Source organism: Theropithecus gelada, chromosome 6 (genome assembly GCF_003255815.1).
Source record: "Theropithecus gelada isolate Dixy chromosome 6, Tgel_1.0, whole genome shotgun sequence".
NCBI classification, from domain to species: Eukaryota; Metazoa; Chordata; class Mammalia; order Primates; family Cercopithecidae; genus Theropithecus; species Theropithecus gelada.
In genome coordinates this window covers 86,065,761-86,091,078 of record NC_037673.1, presented here as the reverse complement: position 1 = coordinate 86,091,078, position 25,318 = coordinate 86,065,761, and the positions used below count along the sequence as shown (strand labels likewise).

Below are 25,318 nucleotides of genomic sequence, written 5' to 3'. Positions count from 1 at the left end.
TTGCTACCTGACATATACTGAGGGTTCAGTAAATGTTGCTATTATTATCATCATCATCAATGTCATCTTCACTACCAACATAATCATCCTCAGGGTGGAAACCAAAGCCAGCCTATTGAGCACCACTGTGAGCTCAATGGTTATTTAGTTTAATTTTAAGGATGTCAAAGGCTGCCTGGCAGCACTGAGACCCCCACCAGTCAGGGACCTGGGACTCATGCCAGAAACTAGGATTCATTTCCCAGAGGCTAAGATGTATAATGTCAACAACAACAACAAAATAAACCTTTAAACAAATCAGTATGAGGTCAGAGGTGATACACAGGGAGTTAGTGTAGCAGGAAAGCCATATGGAGAGAAATTAAGCAATTAAGGGAGCCTGCTTCATCATTAATAATTCCTTATCATTCAAATAAGAGATGGCTGATTAATTAACTTAATGTTTGTAAATGATAGTATAATGGAGGTTACCGAATTTCTACTAAACTGAGGTTGGTCAAATACACTTTTTAATGAAGATACTGCATTATAAAGATCATATTTACCTATAGCCCACTTGTTTCAAAGATAAGTTAAGGTACCAAGAAAATGACATACAATACAACCAGTTGTAGTAGCAATCTAAAAATAAATGAAAAGCTGGGAAGTACTGCAACGTGTTTTATTAATTATAATTAGTAATGTGATTCAAAGAGACTCCAAGTCAGGAATGTTACTGGAGTCTAAAATTTAGTGGCCAAATTCAATTGTATTGGAGATAAACTTGGTTTTATTTTAAGAGCTAGAAACAATTCATCTAAAGAAGGGCCCTATCTTGTGTATTTGTTTCCAAGCATAAAACCCTCTGATCATAGGATTGGCCAGAGCCACAGGAATTTAGTTAAGGAACAGAAAATAAACTATTGAGCAAAAGTGAGTGGGATGAAATGAAGTTTCAACCTTCAGAAAATATCAATTAATGGGAAAATCTTAAGAGTTGGGATGACTACAGAATTTTAAAGAGATGTTAACACCTGCTATTCAATTTAAGTTCATAGTAAGTTTTTTGAAAAGTATTATTTCAATATGCTTTCTCATCTCCCATTAACTCCAAACTTTCAGAAGAGTCTGACAAACAATCAACACTTTATTTAGGTGACATTTGGGGAAATCAGGCAAAAGCAATGGGTGGTATATCTGAATTAAAGACAAAAGTGGAAACAAAGGAGTCAGGTGGAACAATCAGCAAAAAGAGATTAGGACAACAGATGACCACGATCATACAAGCCTCCTCAATTCACAAACATCTTGGGTAGAACAAATGAATGGTCTACAGAATGTGAAACAGAGATAAAGTTAAAGCAAATTTTATTTAAATATCAAAAGACAGCATGATACTGCTAACATCACGAAAACTAATTTTTAAAATTTAATAAACTATTATCTAGCAACCACAAGTATCATCAAATTGTGTCCATACCATATTAAATGAAATAATTCCAAATGCATTGTCATTTGATAATATTGTCACAGTAACAGTCCTTGGCCATCCGAGCTTCACATTTGCTGAAGGTTTCTAAAATAAAATCCCAAAAATAAAATAATGAATTAAAAATAAAATAATAAATTAAATATTTATTTTTGTAGAATTTGTCTTCAAGTAGTTATTGAGAATATAATAAAAATACATATGTAATCTTAATGTGCAGATTAAGTAAACATTCCAATTACATCAATATGGTTAAGAAGTTCCAAATGAAAAATTTTCAAAAAAGTTTTGAAAAGCGTAAGTCACTGACTCTTAATAATATATGATAGTATAATTATAAATCATCACTGGCTAGTAATACTATATTATAAATTAGTTATAATTACTATGCTGTCACTAATATAACAGAATTAAGTACACACACAGTACAAAATTCAATGTAATTTTTCTCATGCTATTGAAGGTACTGGAACTTTAGAATTAGTTATTCTATGAATCACAGAACCAAACTGAAGATAAAACATTAAAACTATGTTTATAAAATGCAGAGTTTTCTGTAACATTTGCACAGATGTTCAAGAGCAGCACAAAAGTATATTTTTTAAAGAATGACTTAAAAGAGCAAAACATAACTGTTTCAAGTGTCATTTTCACAAATATTTTAATGGTAGTGACACAATTATTAAAAAAAAAAAATTCTTAATGGTCTTTAGAAAAAAACACCAGAATGTTGTTAGCGAGTCATTGCCTCAACCTAATAGATGAAGCCATAAAGTTCAATTAAACCTAAGACTACTCAAGTTTTTTTCCCCAGCGGTACTCTGAATTTAAGTCACAGAGACCTCCCACTTCCATGCCTACTTTTTGTATCCTTGTCCTTTGAACTCAGAAGTCACAGTCATTCTTTGCATATCTGGTAGCAGGCGAGGAATAAAAGAAAAAAAGGCCAAAGGGAAGGCAAAGTTTTCTGGAGCAAGTGTCACGGCAATTCCCGAGTAAGGTGAATGGATTCAAAAACTAGCTGTGGAATTTCTGAACAAGATCAAGGAATAACCAGATTATGGAAATGCTGAAGAGGTTGTCAGTTCTGGATTCTACGAATACCACCACCAGTTATCTGAATTGGCTCATCTCTAGATAGATACGTTGTTAAGCACTAAAAGATTTTTACAAGTTTTATAAGTCCTCCTTATAATTTCTATGAGGAAACATGGACTTACCTGTAATGTTAAGTGAAAAATAAAAGTTTCATCAGGCTCTGGTAAGTCATCATCACATACTGCTATGTACACTGTTCTGTTTGTTTCTCCAGCAGGTATAAAAGCTGCAGCATATGTATCAAAAAAGTCACCACTGTCCTCTCCATACAGCTATGAAATGCAAAATATAGATCATTCTTACTTAACACAGTATTAGGACAAGTAAAACTGATGTTAATTACAGCAATCAAGAGAAAAAGCATAAATCAAGTGACTTTTCTATTTATCAACAGGGTTTACAAAAACAAAAATCATAAATATTTAACAACTGAAAAAACTTATCTTCAGAAATAAACAAATGATTCTAGGCCAGGCTCAGTGGCTCACTACTGTAAGCCCAGCACTTTGGGAGGCCAAGGTGGGCGGATCACAAGGTCAAGAGTTTGAGACCAGCCTAGCCAATATGGTAAAACCCCGTCTCTAATAAAAATACAAAAATTAGCTGGGCGTGGTGGTGTGCGTCTGTAGTCCCAGCTACTCCGGAGGCAGGAGAATCGCTTGAACCCGGGAGGCAGAGGTTGCAATGAGTTGAGATCGCACCACTGTACTCCAGCCTGGGCAACAGAGCAAGACTTCGCCTCAAAAAAAAAAAAAAAGAAAAAAGAAATGATTCTAAACAAAATCATTTGTTCATGTTGTGAAATGAAAACAAATATTACACAGAAAAATAATAATTATATAGGAAAGCAATTATGTGAATTTTTTTTCTCTGCTCTTGATTGATCTGGAGTAGACTACAGCAAACCTAACAAGAAGACAAATTATAACTAAAATTCTCAAAAAAATGTTGTATGTATGCAAAGCAACACAACAGAATATTATTCAGCCATCAAAAAGAATGAAATCCTTTCATTTGCAGCAACATGAATGTAAAAAGAGGTCATTATGTTAAGTGAAATAAGCCAGGCGCTGAAAGATAGATATTGCATCTTCTCATCCACACATTCTCATCCAGCTAAAAATGTGGATCTGATGGAGGTAGAGAGTAGAATGGTGGTTACCAGAGGCTGAGAAGGGAAGAGGACAATGAATAGAAGTTGGTTAAGGAGTCAAAAACAGAAGGAATGGGTTCCAATATTCGATAGTACAGTAGGAAAATTATAGTTAACATTAATTTATTGTATCAAATAATTTAATATATCAAAATAGATAGAAGAGGGGAATTGTAATGCTTCCAACACAAAGAAAAAATTAATGTTTGAAGTGAGGGATATCCCAATTCTCCTAATTTGATCATTACACATTGTATACAAATATTAAAATATCACATATACCCCCCAAAATACATACAACAATTATATATCGACAAAAAAGAGAGAAGGAAAAGAAAGAGGTGTATGTGGCCTGACAAAAAATGTGTCAGGAAAATCAATTATTTCCCTATCTGTTTCAAAGAAACTGCTCTTTCCCAAACTCAACCTAAAGTTGTACTCATATTCTCCCACATCTCCAATAAAGATCTAATTCTTTTAGCATTTCAAATGTTTTAGTAATCATAAACTTCTCCTTAACTTTTTAAGATCTTATTCTATAAAATCAGCATGACTAGTAAGAGTCTCCACATTATTAGTAAGATTCTGCATGACCTTGTGCAGATCAACATGCGATCTCTTTCACCAAACAGCACAAAATGAGTAATTTAACTACTAGAAAAAATATTTGATTTAGTACCAATAAAAAACATGTACAGGGAAATTTTAGTCAATTCCTAGTTCTCATACATAAAAATAAGTTTTAAATAGTTGAGAAATCCAAGTAAGTTGTCAAGGGTGTTGGAAATATACCTTACTATAGAAAATGACACAAACTTTAAGAAAGAATTATCAAGAGCCACTGAAACAAACAGAAAAGCACAGTAATTCAGCCTATGAAAATCATTTCATCAATTTCATTAATCAAATGCAAATTAATCAAATAATTAACAATTCAAAATAAGTAAAAATCAAAATATATACACATATATATATTCACCAGAATAACATTCATAGTAGTAAAAATTAAAAGCAACCTCAATGGAAAGGAAGAATGATAAGGAAGTAATTACAACACCATCAAGAAAAGTTGTGAAAATGATAAAGGAATCTGAAAAAATTGTTAAGATTCAATGAAAATTATGTGAAAAAGATTATCTAATATAATGCATACTCTAAAAATAATTTCTCTATATAGCTGTATGTCACAAATAACTAAAATTATAGCATTGGATTTGTTCATAGGTCATTTTTCTGCATCTTCTCTTTTTATAATATTTCATAATGTGATTATTAAACCTACTACTTAAAATTTTATTTTTACAAACAAAATGTTTAAGTACTTTGAGACTCAAATATAGCAATGTTCTTAGTGGTCATATAACATAACTTTCTGGTTAAAAGTAGATACACACTCACGCACACACAATCCACCCAGTAACTAAACTGTGTGCAAGGTAGATCTATAGTTTAACAAATTCTACCTAACATTCACTTAAGTTAATATTCTTAATTTTTCCCACTAAAAGAGTTCTCAGACATAACTAAAGTTTTTTTTACTATTGTCAGTTTTCTACTTTTAAATATTCCATACATTTTCTCTACACCACCTTACAATAGATAGTATATCTGAGCAGAGATAACTACAATCCAAATTACCCAAAATGAAAAGTTCTTGTTCTAAAATAAATATATGAACACTATAAAATGATCAGTCTATATCTTTAAAAATGGTACTGTCAAATGCACATGGTTATGTTGGAGCACTCTATAAACCTATAAGAGATAAAAATGGAATAGTGTTATGTGCAAATCATCTATCATTTACCATAATGAAACTGCTCAAAATCTCAAACGGAAAAAAAAAATTCCTTGCCATTAAAACTAAGAAATTTCATATCTATTTCAGTAAAAATAGAACTATAATAATTTCTTACCGATACAATTGCAGTAACATTTGCTGGCTCTCCTATCCTTTCAATGATAAGACGAATAACTGTTGTACTTGTTTCATTAACAACAAATTCGGTTTGTCCAGTAAATCTTATTTCTGTTTCTCCAAACACAAACAGGATGAGTAAAGCTGAAAGAAGATTTACTAATAAAGATGCAGAGGGCATCCCTAAAACAAAACAAAACAAAACAAAATGTATATATGTATAAAATTCACAAAATATATCTAATCTATTTTCATTAGATTGTGATGTTTATAGACATAAACACAGTATGAAAAGTTAGACAGCAAACAACTAAGACATAAATATATCAACTACTAAGCCATCAAACTCAGATGTGTGATGACAGAAGTTAAAAAAATCACGATTGTACTCTTATGGTTCTTTTTCTACCATTCAGAAATACTTTTTGTTTTTTAGCTTCTATACCAAGATAATAGTTATAAGTTAAACTTACTTATTAAATTTAGTTCATGTAAAAAATTTATTGACATCCACACTTTAAGAAAAACCTAAGCAGCAACATGGAAATTTAATTAAAGACCATATTTATACAAATAAAACTATGAAATACCAGCCAAAACTGAAACAGTTGAAGCTACATTTCTAGCAACAAATTGATTTCTTGGTTGGTGTTTACTTTTTCCTTAAATTTGTCTCCTTTGAGAATATTTTTTAATTCTTAGTCATTGCAAGGAAATTCTAATCCTCTCAAAGAAGGGATAAATTTCCAGGACTTAAATTTCTTTCATTTTACTAGCTAAAATACTAAGACCACATCTAAGAAAATGTTCATGTTGCTTTAAAATAAGCAAGTTTATCAAAGTGTATATTTCCTTTTTTTCATGATACTTTTTTTTTTTTTTTTTACTACGATATGTATATGTATGAGTCATCAATATTGTTCCTACTTTCAGTACTCTGGGATTCAAGAGCTTTCAAAAGCACAACAGTGCAGTGGTCTCCTGAAAATGCTGCTGTTTTGTAATGTAGATGTACCTCTAAAAATGTGAACAATTTCCCTCATGGATCATTAAGATTCCAATGGATCTATGTGATCAGTCACACGAACATAAAAAGTTCACGTGTTTTAAAGAGCTGCATTACATATTCTATGAGCCAAAATGCTTCCTATTAATCTTTACCTTGGCCAAGAAGTAATAACATTTTCTTGTTTGTGATGTTTCCACTTGGCTACACATGGCTTTATATTTAGACACACCAAATACATGAGTTTCTGATATATTTTAGGATTTAAATGCAATGTTCTCAGTTAAGTATATACGGATAATGCAGTCTGAGACTGCTCAATGATGTCTCACACACTTCTGACTGCAAAACCCAGACAGGGATGCTGAGTTCAAATGGAGTCCAGGAAAGGGATATAAGCTAACAGGGACAGAGATGCTGAAGGATTGGGACTTCTTTTGTACCTGTCCCTTCTCTCCAGGCAAAGCTGCCAGGAGACTAATGAAATCTGAAGAAGAAATAAAATAGTTTTCCTTGACCAGCTGCAAACTCTTCCCTGTCTTCTAATCCAGTAATGTTCATGGAAAGAAAGGAAATGAAAAAGATGAGAGAAAGGGAAGGGAAAAAAGCAAAGCATTTGTGAGACAGGAAAGTGGGAGCAGTTCTGAGCTAAACCAAAGCCAAGTGAAGGTCTTTTTATGGAATCCCAAAGCCAGAATGATTTTACACCCCACTTAGGACAAATAGTGGGAAGGAAATGAACAAAGTACAATGAAGAGAGTACAAAATGAAGAGGGAGAAAGAAGGTGGCAACCTAGGCTTTGGATGTGAAAGAAAAAAAAATCAACTATGGTCTACTGTGATTTTGAAAGAAAAATCTAAAGTCCTTGAACGGGAGATGTGATAGAACCGTGAACTGAGAGAAATAAGACATCTGAAGTGCAATGTGAGACAGAGTGAAAGTGAGATTACAGCATGAGTAGAGGGAATCACGAACAAGTAAGAACAGTTCTCAAAATCTGTCCTGCATAAAGATCACCTCAGGCATTTGTTAAAATGCAAATTCTCACTCTCAAAAATTCTGATCTGGTGAGTCTAGAGTGAGGCCCAGGAATATGCATTTAAAACAAGTAGCCCTATTAATTCTGATGCAACTGATCCTTGGTATAAGACACTTTGAGAATTACTGTCCTAGAGTGTGAGGAATAGTGTTAGAAGTGTGTCCTGGAGTGAACATACAAAAGGTCACATTTGTAGTTACGAGTTAACTACTGAACTTTTTCAATGCTATATGTGCAAACTTCCTCATATGTTTTTTCATATTCTGATATCGCATTTTAAGATTTTGTGCATTCTGAATAAAAGCTGTAATGCCTTTTACAGAGTGATCATAACAGCAAATGCTTATATAGCACTGTTTTAAGGTACTTTATGTACATTAACACATTTAATCCTTACAATATCTCTATGAAGAAGGTGAGCATAGCAATAGTACCATTTTATAGCTGAGAAAACTAAAGCAGAGATGGGTTAGTTAACATATGCAATATTATTCAGTTAAGTGGCTATGTAGGCTTTGAAGGCTAACTCCAAACTCTCTACCCAATAACCACACCATACTGCCATTTACATTTTATTTCAACAAATCACACACCACCACCTTGAATAATATGATAGATCATTTATGCTACGTTTCCAAGCATTCAGATATTTCAAGCTCATGCACAATAACCAAAACTCCCATAAGAATGCATAATTTTGAATCTCCTAAAAGTTTCACTTTATTATTCTAATAAACATTACATTTATTTAAATGACACTACAGTTTTCCTGACTACTTTAAATATTTAACAGCATCTTTTTATGTCAGGACCAATAGCTCAAATGCTGCATTCTTACAGTTTCCCAGGCAATTAGAGCTCCAAGATCCTGTGTTTAAGTCAATAAATTCATTTGAAATTGGTCCACATCAGTGAGTTTTGAGATTATGCAAAATGAGCACACAGGCATGATTGGAAATGCCTCAAATTCTGTGACATCATTGATAATTGCATCTCCTTTGCTTTCATCTTTTCACACTGTATGAAAAGTTGTTGGGGCAAAATTGGCATTCAATAGAATTTAAAGATTAAAAAAAGCTTTGAAAATGAAGTTCCCATTACAAGACACGCATAATTACACAAATGCTGAATAGTTTATTTTTTAGAGTAGCTTGGTACACTTCCCTCTATCATACTAAAAATCTAATCTTTGGAATTCTGTTTTTTTAAAATAAAACTCAGAAGACAAGGCATTAGTAATAAATGACAAAGTGCATAAGTCTTAAATCTATTTTAGGTCATTTTTTTCTCTTATTAGATTTAACACAATTTTTTCATGCCCCGTCAGACCACTTATTTTTAAACTTCTCTATAAAATGAATTTCAAACGTATGTTTTAAGATCATGATGTGCATAATTTGTATTCTGTTGCAATTGTGAAAGAATAATTGCTTCACTGACATCATTCTTCTTCTCTAATGGGATGATATTCCAATATTCAAGTCCTCTCATTTCCAGCTATCATCCATGTTCTCTTCGCACCTCTCACTTTTGTTTTGTATGATTCAAAAGAAATTAAAACTCTTTCTTCCCTAATCTCTTAATAGATCTCTTATCATGCTAAGATGATATGTAATTTAATTTCTTGCTTCTTATTTCCTGAATTCTACTGTGAGATTTTGATAAGTCCTGATAGCACACAGGCAGAAAATCTCAAATTCTTGAATTCTAGTAATCATATTCAGTCTCTCCAACAAGTCACCTAATTTTGCTCCAAAAAAAAATTCAGAATTACCTTCTGGACTATATTAGAGCAGCTCTTACAATGAAAAATGGTTGTTTTCAGAAAAGCAGCTTACAGTTTAATATAACATTTGTATATTGTGTACCTGTATGTCATGCAACACCCTGTGCTAATCTATCACCGAGGACACAAAGACACTTAAAATATGTTCCTTGGCTCAAACAGAATCATAGGGTTGGCCATTCAGATCAGGTCAATCAAAGCCAAGAAGACAGAAGACACAATTAGGAAACTTTCCCTTAAGCATAAAAATGGAAATTCCCTCTACCACTGTATTTGGGATTGTGATAATTGGGGCAAGTTCTCCCACAGTCTGGAAATGAAACAAACACAGCCAAAGACAGAGCCAAGGGGATGAAAGGAGCCACATTTTGATAATCAAGCTTAAGCTCTTGAATTCAGCTTTATCCTGGATTTTCCAGTTAATGAGACAATAAATTACATTTTGTGCTCTAGCTGTATTGGGTTGGGTTTTCTGTTGCTTTCAACATCAATATTTATCCGCCTATCTCCAGTTTGTGATACTGAAAACTCATCTTACAATAAACAAACTGGAAAGTCCCCTCTGTCCCACTATAACATTCAACAGTATTATTCTTCTCTAAGCATTCATGAAAGGATGCCATGCTAGCTATCTTCTGTTCCCATGCAATTCTTACCACCATCTGTACTCACAGTCTAATATTTTCCCCTCCAGCTCATAACTGGCAATGACTAATAGGACACTTAGACAAACTAAGGATGTCTTCAGAATAGAACACAGCAGGACAAGAATGTACCATATTGATTCAGTGTCTGAAAAAGCTAAGCCCCTTCTGATTGTCACCAAGGAACCCCAATATCTTGCTTCTTTACATTAGTCTGACATTAATTTATTCCTATTGCTGTTTCTCAGGATGCTTCATTGTTCCTGTTTAAAAACGTAATCCTATTTTCCCTGCTTTATTTTTTACCTGGATTACTTAGCCCATAAAAGCATCAAATACTATAAAATTCATCAACAATGTTCATTATAACCAATAAATTCTAAATTCTGTTTATCTAGGACAGTACCTTCCTCCCATCTTGTCTCAAACAAGTGATGGGCACCTTAGGAAATGTAATAGGTAGAGCATATTCTGATTAAAACGAAGAGTCAAAGAGTGTTTTTTTCTATGTCTCAATAACTATGCAGAAACAGAGTAGAATAAGGAAGAGAGTAAAATAAAAAAATAAGAATTAGGACCCAATAGAAGACAATGAAAGAAAATCATAATTCAATTAATTTTGCATTAATCAACTTCAATTAAAAAAACCTTCCCTCAATTTGAAAGTTAACTCCATCTCTTTACATTTCAGAATAAAAAACTGTACAGTATCTATGAGTGATGGGACAAGGACCTGAAAAGACAAATATTACTAGTGCAGAACTGAATGAATGCATTGACCTTTTAGCTTCATCTTTTGCCTTGTCAATGCCATAGCAAGCATCTTCCCACGGAGTGACCACCAGGTAATTAATACTGAAAATATGATCCTAAAGGAACAAGGTTTTCAAGTTTAGAATTACTTGAATTCTATTACATCTACTAAGGGGCATTCTAAAACTATAGAATTACTCCTGTGGAACAAGAGAAGCTTCATCGTTCCTATCATCAATTATTCAGCTTCTAAGAATTCTTAATCTGTCTTATTTGTATTTGGCAAGAACCACCAAAAAAAATGACCTTTGCCCTCTCCCAAACCAAAACAGAATTTAAATTTACAACTTCCAAAAACAAAGTACTCTAATGTTACAAATAGAATAAGTGCTAAACATTTTTAAAGTAATAAATAAAACAAATAGTCTCTTACTCAGACTGTAGTTAATGTCATTTGTCTTTATCTTCAATTTTTAAGAAATACATTTTATTTTATTCATTTTTAAATACCTTATATACGCACGTGGCAAAATATTTAAAAAGAACAAAAAGATAAACAGTAAAAAATAAGCCTCCCTCACAGTACCCTCCACCAGCCATATGCTGCTCCTACCCACAGTGAATCCCAGTTATCAACTTCATTTATATCTCTCAAGAGATTGTTTATGCGTGTGTATATATATACAGACATATATGTATTTCTACAGAAGACAGACCATAGAAATCTGTGTGTGTGTGTGTGTGTGTGTGTACATATATGTATTCCTACAGAAAACAGACTATATAAATCAGCACACCTTTCCAAGATGTTAGTTAACAAAGGAATACCAGGCTTCCATGTAGACCTTTGTGTTAGGAATATGTTTATTGTTTCAGACACATACCATCATCATTGTATATCTCATCAATAAAATGCCAGTTTCCATTGACTTTCACTACACCCACCGATTCACTCTTGGGGAACAGCTGACACAATTATGGTAACTTTAACCTACATCAATCAAAAGTGTTTGTCCTCTACACATGATGGGCAACAGTCATGCTGGGATCCCTGTTTCTATTATCCTGGAATCCCTTTGAATCCTTTCCTGTGTTTCATTCTCTGTTTGTTAATCCCATATTTTCTTCTGTCTTAGTTTATTTGGTTTATTCCCTTGTTTTGATGGAGAAAACTCTCCAGTAACATCCTGAGAAAGCATATGTAGAGATAAATGTTTTAGGTCTTGTATGTTAGGAATTATCACAATAATATCCTTCCACTTAACTAACGGTTTAACTGAGTATAGAATTGTAGGTAAAAATAATGTTCTTTCAGAATTTTGAAAGCCTCAGTCCACTGTTTTCAAACACCTAGTGTTGCTACTAAAAAATCTAAAATTGTTTTGATTCTGAAGTGTTTGTGACCCGTTCTGATTGTGCTGTCCGCCCTCTGGAAGGTTCTTCTCATTGTAAAGTGTTCTGAAACTTCAGAATGATGTATCTTGGAATTAGTTCATTCTTGCCCATTTGGCTGAACACTCTGTAAATTCCCTTCAATGTGCCACTCATATCCTTCAGACAGACCGTTTCCTTTATTATTTCACAATGATTTCTGCCCCAACTCCATTTTCACTGATCTCTCTCCCAGAATTCCTATTATTTGGTACTGCTATTCTGAGGATGGTTCTCTCATTTTCTTATATCTTATTCTCTCTAATTTCCAATTCTTTTATTTTTGCTCTGCTTTCCAAGAATTTAATTCACATTAAATTTCAATTATCCTAGTATTTTTTAATTCATGCTATCATGTTTTCAATTTCTAAGAATTTAACAGTATCCTGTTATTTTTCTATTAATCCAATGGTTTTGTGAAATATCTTAGAAAATACTGATTTTTAAAAAAACCTTCCCTCTTTATATTCTTTGTTACCTCTAAATTAACAAAAACAAAATTTGTTATTTATTCTGGAATCTATCTTCTATATCTGGTAATTCTTGATCATCTGTATATACTTAAAATTATGAGACTAAACTGATGACTGGATGCTCTGAATATCTGGATCTTCATATCTTCATATGATCAAGGATAAGAGACCAAAATAGTATTTGAAAGTTCTGAGCATGTGTAGAAGAATGTGGCTTGTCAACTTTGGGTGAACGAGTGAACCACTTATTAAAAAGTCCCAATTTTAGTATCTATAGAAAAAACTTTACTCTTACATCGATCAGTTTCCCCAAAGAAGAATCTTCCATACTCCCATCTAAAGGGTACAGATATAATTACCAAGACATCTGGGACCCAATAGAAAGTGGTAAAAAACTGGACTCTCTGAATTCAGTCATCATATGGTCACTTAATCCCCTGTTTTGCTTAGGGATCCTAACCCACAAACATGGCTCACATCATCATTCAAGAGATCCTGTTTTACCTTTCCTAGAGAATGAACACCAGATTTGGAGGGGTAAGCAGGAGGTCAGCAGCAGCACAGGATGGAAGGGATGATGATTTTAAGGATATCCTGGAGCAGTTTTCTCCCCATCTAGTTGCTCGCACACCACCAAAGTTGTAAAGGTACCTGATACTATTATTTCCTGTGCCTTTAGTGGTGATTTCTATATAAATTTCACTATTTCTCAGCCTCCTTGCTTACTGCTAAGCTTTCTTGGGTCTGCTAAGGGAATCACTACTCATCCATCTGCCTTCTGGCTCCAGAACTGAGTTGCAATTGTTTCTTCTCGCCTTCCTTTTGTCCTTGGAGGTTTATCTAATTGTTTGAAAATGTTTTTCTGTAAAGTGCTACATTAAAGGTAACTACCTGAAGTTAATAGTTAAAATTCTATACCCAATGAAACTATTCATTAAGTGGAAGGATAATGTCATGATAATTCCTAATATACAAGACCTAAAACTTTCGTCTCTACATACCCTTTCTCAAGATGTTCCTGGAGGGTGTTCTCCATCAAAACAAGGGAATAAACCAAGTAAACTAAGAAAGAAGAAAAGACAGGATCAGTAATCAAGAGTCAAACACAGCAAAGCATCAAAGGAAATCCCAGGATGATACAAAGGGGGATACCAGGATGTCTGCTGCCGCCCAGGTGTAGAGGGCAACCACTTTTGACTGATGTGCATTTGACAACATGTGGTCTAGGAAAGTGTAAATTACCATAATTGTGTCTACCCTTCCCTGGAGAATGAACGGATAGGTGTAGTGAAAGTCAATGGAAACTGCCATTTTATTGATGAGTTCTAGAATAATTATGGTGTGTAGCTGAGACAATAAATACATTTGCAACACTAATATCTACCTGGGAGCCTAATATTCCTCTTTTAAACAATGCCCTTTTGTTTCCTTCTATGTAGTTGTCACAATTTGCATTTATTGTGTTTCTTTCCTTAGAACAAAAACGCCTGCAGGATAATGACCTTGCCCATCTTGAATAGCTTTACCTACCCACCACCTAGTACAGTCCCTGGTATACGATGACCCTCAAGACATACTTATTTAATGAAAAACCAAGTAAAGAAATACATTAACCCACCTTCTTAGAGTAATGAGAAGGTAGGAAAAGCACGGTATAGAAAAAGAAAGCAAGAGACTCTCTTCGTCCTTCCTTGCCTAATTTAGTTTTGTCAGATTCAGACAAATACAGATATTTTACTCTGACGATGGCACAGGCACAGACATGAGGCTCACGTTTGATTTTTTCTTAGGGTATCCAAAACTTGAATACAAGCCGAAGAGTAGTGTTTGGACTATGCTTTTAATGATCATACAGGACACAGACCCACCCAATAAAACACACTTAGTCAAATCAACAATTGTTTACCATTGATAAAAGATCTCAGACTTAGTGAAGTCACATGTAAATTTGGAAAAATTTGTCCTATAAAAGTGCAAGTACTTTTTTCTTTTTTTTTTTTTTCATCATTTTACTTGGCTGAAATGTGCAGGTAATTTTTGTACAGTGAAACAGATAATCCACAGGTTACAGCTTTATTTCCCGGTAGGATGTTAACTAGTTTTACATCTCACCCAGAAACCTTACCTTAACATTTCTTTATTAATTTTCTTGTAAATACTTTGTTCCAAAAATGCTCTTTGAACCAGTATTAACACTCTATTAGTTTCCTCACTAACTAATGGGTTGAATAAAATCTTGACAGGTTCATTTCATGTTTGTATGAGAGTTACGCTTATAAACTTTCAAAAAATGTGCCTAAACACAATAATATCTTTCAGAAAAGTAACCATGATATCACAAATTGCCATGGTACATACATAAGACTGATTCCACAATGGCCATTTCCATGAACAATGATGCAGTATAGATAAATACTTCCAGGAAAAGTCACATTTTACATAACAGAAACAGGGCAAGTAAATACTTGATCTAATACATAAAGTCATTTTTAAAAATTTTTTATTTTTTTATTTTATTATTTGAGAAGCAGTCTCACTCTATCACCAGGCTGGAGTGCAGAGGCGTGATCTTGGCTCACTGCAACCTCCACCTCCTGGGTTCAAGCGATTCTCCTGCCTCAGCCTCCTGAGTAGCTAGGACTACAGGCACACACCACCATGCCCAGCTAATTTTTGTATTTTCAGTAGAGACAAGGTTTCACCATGTTGGCCAGGATGGTCTCGATCTCTTGACCTCATGATCTGCCCGCCTCGGCCTTCCAGAGCGCTGGGGTTACATACAGTCTTTTAACTCATGTAACTGGACTTCTGATTTCTATCTTCTTTCTGGAATATTTAAGCTTGACATTTTCCATGAGATCATGTACTCCCACTTGCATGAGTCATCAAGAAACAGATCACAAAAGCCATTCGAGCTGTTTATATTTGGACTACATATGCCCACCATGGAAACAGGAAGAACAGTGTAGAGAAGCTTTAATTCCAGGGCTCTGTGGAGCTCTAGAAGATTATGGGTTTCAATTGTGCTTTCTCTCTCCCACATTTGCAAAGCACACAATGAAAATCTCACTAATCTAAATATTTTGAGGCCAATTTAGAAGCAACAAAATAAGTCAAAGTTTGCTCATATACGTTATAAATCTGAGTATGTGACAGTATCTCTGTCAAGTAGTAAGATACCACTTGTCTTTTAGGTCCTCTAAAAAGTAAGGATCATACGTTTAACTAAGATTTCTTAAACCACCATTAGATGGCACCCCTCCATCTACAAAAATAATCAACCACAACAATTTCCCAAATTATGAAGAGGTCTTAAGGATCTAAGGATAGATTTTTGCCCCCTATAACTCTTCTCAAACAAACATAATTTTGTAATCCTACATAGATCTTAAAAAGTCATGAAAGCAGTTTTCTTGAAATTAAGATCTCACTAAAAACAGCTGTAATTAGCTCTAGTCAAATAAAAATTATTTTTTTCTCCTGAGATTTAGTAGTATTATCTAAATTTTTAAAATTGTTTCTTTGGATTCTTTCTGTGAGTTTCTTTCTCTTCATTGAAGACAGTCTGCTTTTATTGAAGAATCTAGGTGCCTATCCTTTCTAAATGAATTATTTGCACTCACTGCCAGTAAGAAAGAAAGCAAAAGAGGGAATTTAATGTTATAAACCCAGATGCCGAGGGATATGTGTCTTTTAGTCCAAACTGTATTTACAAAACAATACTAAAAGATCATTTTTGCCAAGATTTAAAATTTGTAGATTTCACATTTAAAAAATGGATTTCTAGATTATTTTGAAAAATTACCAATTGGCAAATCTGAGTCCACATTTCTGCATGGCATCCCTTGCCTGGAGCTAAGCAGTAGCTGCCAGTTAGACAGAGAATTTGCTCTCCTATACCCTCCTAATGTCTCCTCAGAGTAGATTCAAAGAGGAGAGTAAGACATTTCTTATCTCCATGTCATTCAGAAGTGGAAAAGCAGTTCACAAGGTGGTGAGCGTGCATGTGTACGTGCACGCCCACACGTGTGTGCATGCACATACACACACATGCACGCTCACCACCTTGTGGAATGCCTCCATGCAGTGTCCCAGGACTTTGATTTTATAGGACAATGGGAAGAATTTCTGGCAGTGCCTCCATGGGCATCCTACCACAGATGTCATGAAGCCTTTAGCTGGACACTGCAAGCGCCTCCTGGGGTGTTGAGCCCTGAGTCACCTCCAAAGCAGGAGGCAAGCACTGATTCCACTCAGCCTTGGGCTCCAATCTACTCACTGCCATCTTCCCAGCTGTGGAAGTTTAGACAAGTCACTTCCCTTCACATGGCCTTGAGTTTCCTCAATTGTTAAAGGGAAGCAAAATGAACAGCTATAGCACTGAAGTATTCATGAGGCCCAGGGGAGAGAATGAGGGAATCCATCTCTGTGCACCATGAAGTGCCAGTTTCTAGGCTCTAGACCTTCAATCTTCACATGGTCAAGAGACCAAAGGAAACAGCATTGGGCATCCTGGACTGTCTTATATGAGCACCACCCGTCCACCCACAATCTCCTGCCTACCCTTCACAGTAGCAACATTAGAGTGAAGGAATGTTTGAAGTAGATGGAAACATTGAGAGCTCAGGAAAATTGAAAAGAACAATGAAAACTCATCATGGACTTCAAGGTCAGAAGAGAAATGAATTACAACACTATATGTGAAAGAACAAAATGCTGGGATTTCTGATGTTCCTGGATGACCCCCAAAGTTTGAACCACAGTATCTGCCACCTCTACACACTGCAACTGGCATGGGAAGCACAGGTAGAGGTCTGGGAACTTTGCAGATGCCTATCCTCCCAGCTACATGTATGACCTCAGAGAAGGAGAACAGTACTTTTCATGGTTAGAAAAAAAATGTTTGTATTTCATCTGTAATAATTGGTGGTTCCTCCAGGTTTAAAAAAAAGAAGAAAAAGAAATGATAGACACCAAAAGTTAGATCAAGAGGCCCTGAAAGTGTTTTGAAAGGGAAACCACTGCAACACCACTTTGCACGTGCCCAGTCTGTCTTCAGGCTTAAACACCACAAATCTTTTAACCACCCATCTTCTGCTGAGCTACCACCATTACTTTTTATCTCGATTTTTTTTTTTTTTTTTTTTTTGTGAGACGGAGTCTCGCTCTGTCGCCCAGGCTGGAGTGCAGTGGCCGGATCTCAGCTCACTGCAAGCTCCGCCTCCCGTGTTTATGCCATTCTCCTGCCTCAGCCTCCCGAGTAGCTGGGACTACAGGCGCCCGCCACCTCGCCCGGCTAAGTTTTTGTATTTTTTAGTAGAGACGGGGTTTCACCGTGTCAGCCAGGATATAAATCATTTCTATAACAAAATAGAAATACAAAGTATAATACAATTTGACTAATTAAAGTCAACACTTTTTTCCAGTTTTTTTAGTTTTTAGCTAATTTTCTTTTTCTGTTCCAGGATCACATCCAGGACACCACATTACGTTGGGTTGTCATGTTTCCTTAGGCTCCTCTTGGCTGTGACATTTCCTCAGAGTTTTCTTATTTTCGATCCTTGGCGCTTTTGAGGAATGCAGTCAGGTATTCTGGAGCATGTCCCTCAGTTAGGATTTGTCTGATAACTTTCTCATGATTAGACTGGGGTTATTGGTTTTGGGGAAGACCAAAAAAGGCAAAAAGACCTTCTCATCACTTACACAAAAGGTACATACTATCAACATAACTTATCACTACTGATGTTGAGCTTGGTTACCTGGCCGAGGAAGTATTTGTCAGGGTGCTCCACTGCAAAGTTACTCTTTCCCTCTTTTCCATATCAAATACTTTGGAAGGAAGTCATTATGTATAGCACCCCTCACCCCTTTTGAAAATCTCTTACTGCTTTCCATTAAATCAAACAAACTTACTTCCTCTCATCCATCTACCCACTTATTAAAAACTGTACCAGGCATCGAAACATTGTCAGGATGTTGTATTGTAAATGTGCAGAACTTGGGAATGGAATCTAATTGGAAGATGAACGGGATACATGCATGGTAGCCTAAAAGAATTTATGGAATACAGGATCATTACAGCATATGTTTATGGAGATATGTTGCCAAAAGGCTAATTGACAATTGCAGATTTTCGTCTTCAAATACTCTCTGAAATCATGTGTTTACATTCATTATTTCTTCTGTTAAGAAGACTCTTGATCATAATGTTCCAGGTTGTAGTGATGCTTGCACACCCTTATTGTCCAAGCCTCCAGCAATCCCCAACAGACTGATGGTCTTTACTCCATTTCCTTGGCTTCCTCAAGCAATTATAGTCTCCAGCAGTATCACCTGCAAACCACTTTCTAGCCATTAAAGATATAAACTGTTACCCAGAATTTAGACTAATTGGCCAGTTGGATAATTCCAACCTTCACACTGAAGAAAATGCAGCAGGGTCTAGCATCTATGCCCTTAGAGTACTCTGACACTTACCAGCAGGGTAAAATGAAGTTATAAGACTACTGACTTTATTTGGTTATTTTGATCTGGGATTAAGTCCAATGCTTTTCTGTTTTCTAATTCATCAATTTCATTTTTAATCTTTATCAATTCTCTATCCTGATTGGTTTAGTATGGTATTTTTTTAAGATTCATAAATTGAAAACCAAGTTACTTTTTATTATTTAAAAGATATGGTTTTGCTTCATGTATAGTTTTGGCTGCATCTCAGGTTTGGTAAGTGGAGTTCCTAGTGTTATGATATTCTAAAAAGTCTGTTATATTATGAAATTCTAAAAAGCCTACTGCCACAGATGTGATTTCCTATTTAACACAAGGCTTATTTAGAAAAATTGGTTTTCCCTTGCTCCTTTTTTTTTTTTTTTTTTTTTTTTTTTGAGACGGAGTTTCGCTCTTGTTGCCCAGGCTGGAGTGCAATGGCGTGATCTCAGCTCACTACAACCTCCGCCTCCCGGGTTCAAGCGATTCTCCTGCCTCAGACTCCTGAGTAGCTGGGATTATAGGCATGCGCCACCACATCCGGCTAATTTTTGTATTTTTTAGTAGAGACAAAATTACTCCATGTTGGTCAGGCTGGTCTTGCACTCCCGACCTCAGGTCATCGACCCACCTCAGCCTCCCAAAGTGCTGGGATTACAGGCATGAGCCACCGCACCCGGCCGGGTTTTCCCTTGCTTCTAAGTGAAAGGATATTTTGTCTGTTTGGTTTTTTAATGCATCTTTTTTTAAATTTTTGTTTTTAAAAAGATGTAGGTTTTTATTTAATTTTGTTCACAAATGTGTGGTTTTCTGGTTCTCACTTTCATTTATTACTTTTGACACAAAATGGAATTGTGTGAATTTACCAATGATATGAAGAAAAATAAACATTTTATTAATCTGGCTAAATATATGGTGATTCCTCAAGGATCTAGAACTAGAAATACCATTTGACCCAGCAATCCCATTACTGGGTATATACCCAAAGGATTATAAATCATGCCACTATAAAGACACAGGCACATGTAGGTTTGTTACGTCACTATTCACAATAGCAAAAACTTGGAACCAACCCAAATGTCCATCAATGATATACTGGATTAAGAAAATGTGGCACATATATACCATGGAATACTATGCAGCCATAAAAAGGATGAGTTCGTGTCCTTTGCAGGGACATGGATGAAGCTGGAAACCATCATTCTCAGCAAACTATCACAAGGACGGAAAACCAAACACTGCATGTTCTCACTCACAAATGGGAGTTCAACAATGAGAACACATGGACACAGGGCGGGGAATATCACACCCCGGGGCCTGTTGTGGGGCGGGGGTAAGGGGGAGGGATAGCATTAGGAGAAATACCTAATGTAAATAACAAGCTAATGGGTGCAACAAAGCAACATGGCATATGTATACCTATGTAACAAAATGGCACATTGTGCACATGTACCCTAGAACTTAAAGTATAATAATAATAAATATATATTTGATGCTCAAATGAATTAGGTAAAGCTCTGGAAGATCACTTATGGTCCAGCTAAGTACTACCTCTTTGCCATTTGCAAGGTATTTGCGTGTCATATTATCTATTGTCACTACCAGGAGCCATTTACCAAACTAAAACAAGATATTTAGTATTTTATAGACATTCAATCCCTTCAACTAACAATTTTCCACAGGGCCTCAAGGACTGTACAAAATTCTATTAAAATAAGAGCCTTAATTTGCAACCAAAATACCTGAACATGCTCTATAATTCCCCCAACTTCTACAATCCTCCACCAATTTCAAACTTGTAAAACCTAAGCCTGGATTACAAACATTTCCATCCCAGGAAGTTTGAAGCCAAAGACTTTACAGTACTATTTCTCCATCTGTCTCATACACATTGAACTTGTGAGATTTCATGTCATCTCGGTATGCTACAATGTTTTGATATTCTGGAGCATGTCCCTCATATCTCTAAGGAAAAATCTCTGAGATTGGGCTTCTCTGACTTCTCAGTTACACAGAAGCTTACAAATAAAAAATATGATGATAAAGCCTGAAATCAATTTTTTAATGACTTTCTATAATGCTTGATAAGATTACAAAAGCATTTATCAATCAGGTAAAAACCAAATGTGAAAATACTCTTTGCTAAATCCATTGAAGATTGTTAAGTACTCTCTAGAAGTGACACTAACTCCAGGGTAAACTCATTTCAGACTGATGTATTTATAAAAATGTTAATAACATCGGTCAGAACATTTAAAAATTCCATGTCAAGGGATGAAAATGTTCCAGTTTAGGGAATGCCTAAGAGTTTATCAACAACTGATCATTTAGATGGGTCAGAGCTGTACAAAACATTTTGTAAAACTTTCTATTTAAAATTTTAAATAAGGTATTCATTAGGTTTGATTTAAATTCATCTTTGTAGATAAGTGAATGCCTAATACTATACTAGCTTTACTTTGTAAGTACACCTGTGTTTTTCTCAACACATTTACTCTAACCCTCTAATTTCTTTTCTTACCTTAAACCTCTACTCTTTGGGCTTTTTTATGGCCACGAGCTACTACCTACACATATTCCAAAATTAAATGTTTCTCTTCTTTTCCTGTTCTTAAAGGATTTGGTGGAGTTTTTTGTTTTAAATGCAGCCAAAACTCTCTTTCATTACTCTGCTGGAATTGGAGGGATAATAGGGTTAGATTGATACATTTGATTAAAATTGTCTTATAGCTGTGATGTAACAAAGATTATTAATTCCTTGGAATACCTAGCATGTAACAAGTATGAACTAGTCCACAACACCCATAGTGCAAATGTGTCAGCACTCCATTATTTTCCAAATTAAATTAAATCCTACTCAAGATGCCATGCATCATGCTGGCAGGAAATCCATTTTTACCACTTGGAGTTCCCCTACTTGTATGCTCTAAGAATTTCAGTGGCTAATGCATTCCTAAAGGACGTCTGGTGTCTCCCAGACTACAGTAATTCAGCTGCCACTAACCTCCGGTACCTGATGCCCTGTCTTAAGTCAGTCTTCTTCCATCTGTCCAGGTCTGCTACTTCAGGCTGTGTCCCTTGTGCCTCGCTAGCCCCAACTCCTGGCACAGGTCAGCACAATTCTTCAGAGGAGAAACGCTCCACTGCCTATGCCACTTCTTTAGTGCTATCTTTAGCCCACAGGGTCCCTAAGCAGCTGCCTCTGGCTACAGGGCTTAGTGCCAAGTCTTTTCAAGAGCTTAGTCTTTTCGTTCATGGACACAAGTTTGAAAGAGCTTAAAGGAAAGCCATGTGTGGCATGTGGGCACTATTGATGTGCTGTGGCTGTGTCTAACATTCATTCATCATTCAATGGCATTCCAAAAGTACTCACTGACTCTCTACTATCTGCCAGGCATAATTGAAGGCGTGGATACACTGCAGTAAACATGACTAAAATCAAGGCATTTAAATCGGATCCCATCTTGAGTGAGTTTTTTCCTAAGAAAAAGTAAATCCTTTTTAAATCTGTTCTTGCCTCCCAACTATGCCCTCCACACTACTGCATGAACAGTTACTGAAAAATGAATTAGTATATCTTCATACACTTAAAATAAGAATGTTTATTCTTATTTGCTTTCATTATTGCATCAGATTCCCCATCAATATTAACTGTCCACCCTTAAATTTTTGTAATAGTTCAAACATTTAAAAGATTTTATTTCCCTTCCCTCAAAATTATCCACCTCTATCTCCATAGACTGTCTCCAAACATGGAACACCCATATTCTTCTCTAAGAGCAACCCACCATCTATGCTTCTGACCTCATTCTTTCATGTTTAAGATTTTACCTCTATTAATTTATCTTCTTCTCATCTTCTTCCTCTCTTCTCTCTCCCTCCTTCTCTCTCTCCTTTGCTCCCTATCCCACAAATGCACTCTTCTTACCTACAAAAAGCTTCCCATTCTCACCTGGTTTCCTCTTCAAGCTTCCACTTCAACTCCCTCCTTCCCTTCAATATCAGATTTAACCCTGTCCTCTGAGCAATCTCAGCTTTGCCTGGTCCCTGTAAAAGTCTCCCTATACAACTCTTATCCTTTCATTTAAGTTCCAACCAATATTTCCCAGTGTGGTCTATGCAATGCTATGCCCACATTTTGATCACATGAAAGAATTCTGTCAGAAATACATTTAGGAAACACATTTGTGCAGATACTAAACAACCTTCTTAAATATTCAAAATACTTAAAGTCTATAACAAACCCTAAAAAGGCCTAAAAGAATACAACCTTTATTCAACATTTCCAAAATCTATAATAGCCACAGAACAACTTTCCCCATTGATATTTACATCTTGCAGAACAAGACTCATATTGTCAGCTATCAAGACACTTCCACTGAGCTACCTCGAAGTTTCTGGCAAGCTATTCTGATTATAGTGGCAATAAATCCCCAATCATGCTCACACTTTAAACTGACTTCTGCATATTTCCAAACAAACGTCCTACCAGTCCCTCAAACATGTATCAAACCAAAACTAAGTGTAACACCTCCCAACTACCCTCTGCCTCTGTCCTGTGTCCCCACAGTGAAGACGAGTTGATCATATCTTTTCTATAAATCACCTGTAATATTATTCTTTGTCTTATAACTACATAGATCACCCACTACTCTGTTTTTGTTTTTTTTTAAGAAGGGTGTTTAGTCTGTTCTCACACTGCTATAGAAAACTGCCTGAGACTGAGTAATTTATAAAGGAAAGATGTTTAATTGACACACAGTTCTGAATGGCTGGGGAGGCCTCAGGAAACTTACAATTATGGCAGAAGCAGCAGCAAACATGCCCCAGGAGAGAGAAGTGCTGAGCGAAGGAGGAAGAGCCCCTTAAAAAACTATCAGAACTCATAAGAACTCACTCACTATCATGAGAACAGCATGGAGGTAACTGCCGCCATGACTCAATTACCTCCCATCTGGCCCCTCCCATGACATGTGGGGATTATGGGATCTACAATTCAAGATGAAATCTGGGTGGGGACACAGCCAAACCATAACAAAGAGTGTCATATTTTATTTACCTTTGCATCCTCTTCTACCCTAAACCTAATCATATTCCAAATTACCAATTTATACTTTTTTATTTTAAGAAGAAATCATATTACACAGACTTACAAACACTTGTGTTTTTTTGGGGGGTGGATTATAAAAATGTTCATTATTTATATTGTAGTAATGTTTCCGTAGATGTACACATCTGTAATAGTGGATCAAATTGTACAATTTAAACATGAAGTTTATTTTAATTTAATTATATATCAATAAAGTTATATAAAAAACACAAAACTCTTAGCATGCTTGGAATACAAGAGAATTTGCTAATTTGACAAAAAGCTTATACCAAAAAAACTCCTATCAAGATCACAGTTAATGATAAAAGTTTTTCTTTGAATACTGTATTTTTTTTTTTTTATTTCAATGGGTTTTGGGAGAACAGGTGGTATTTGGTTACATGAGTAAGTTCTTTGGTGGGATTTCTACGATTTTGATACACCCCTCACCCAAGCAGTGTACATACACTGTACCCAACGTGTAGTCTTTTTGTAATTATTATTATACTTTAAGTTCTAGGGTACATGTGTACAATGTGCAGGTTTGTTATATAGGTATACATGTGCCATGTTGGTGTGCTGCACCCATCAACTCATCATTTACATTAGGTATTTCTCCCAATGCTATTCCTCCCCCAGCCCTCCACACCATGACAGGCCCCAGAATGTGACGTCCCCTCCCTGAGTCCATGTGTTCTCATAGTTCGATTCCCACCTATAAGTGAGAACATGTGGTGTTTGGCTTTCTATCCTTATGATAGTTTGCTCAGAATGATGGTTTCCAGCTTCATCCATGTCCCCGCAAAGCACATGAACTCATCCTTTTTATGGCTGCATAGTATTCCATAGAGTACATGCGCCACATTTTCTTAATCCAGTCTATCTTTGATGGACATTTGGGTTGGTTCCAAGTCTTTGATATTGTGAATAGTGCCACAATAAATATACGTGTGCATGTGTCTTAACAGTAGCATGA

At 35.5% G+C, this 25,318-nt stretch overlaps 1 protein-coding gene across 1 annotated transcript in view; it reads right to left on the bottom strand.

Annotated features, from left to right (window-relative positions):
* ADGRV1 (adhesion G protein-coupled receptor V1) overlaps positions 1-25,318 on the bottom strand; it is a 596,167-nt gene that overhangs the window by 542,379 nt on the left and 28,470 nt on the right. The window contains exons 2-4 of the mRNA XM_025388176.1: positions 5,636-5,820; positions 2,689-2,838; positions 1,460-1,555 (exon numbers count right to left, since the gene is read on the bottom strand). Of these exons, the coding sequence (XP_025243961.1) occupies positions 1,460-1,555; positions 2,689-2,838; positions 5,636-5,820 (431 nt within the window). The remainder of the gene's footprint in view (positions 1-1,459; positions 1,556-2,688; positions 2,839-5,635; positions 5,821-25,318) is intronic.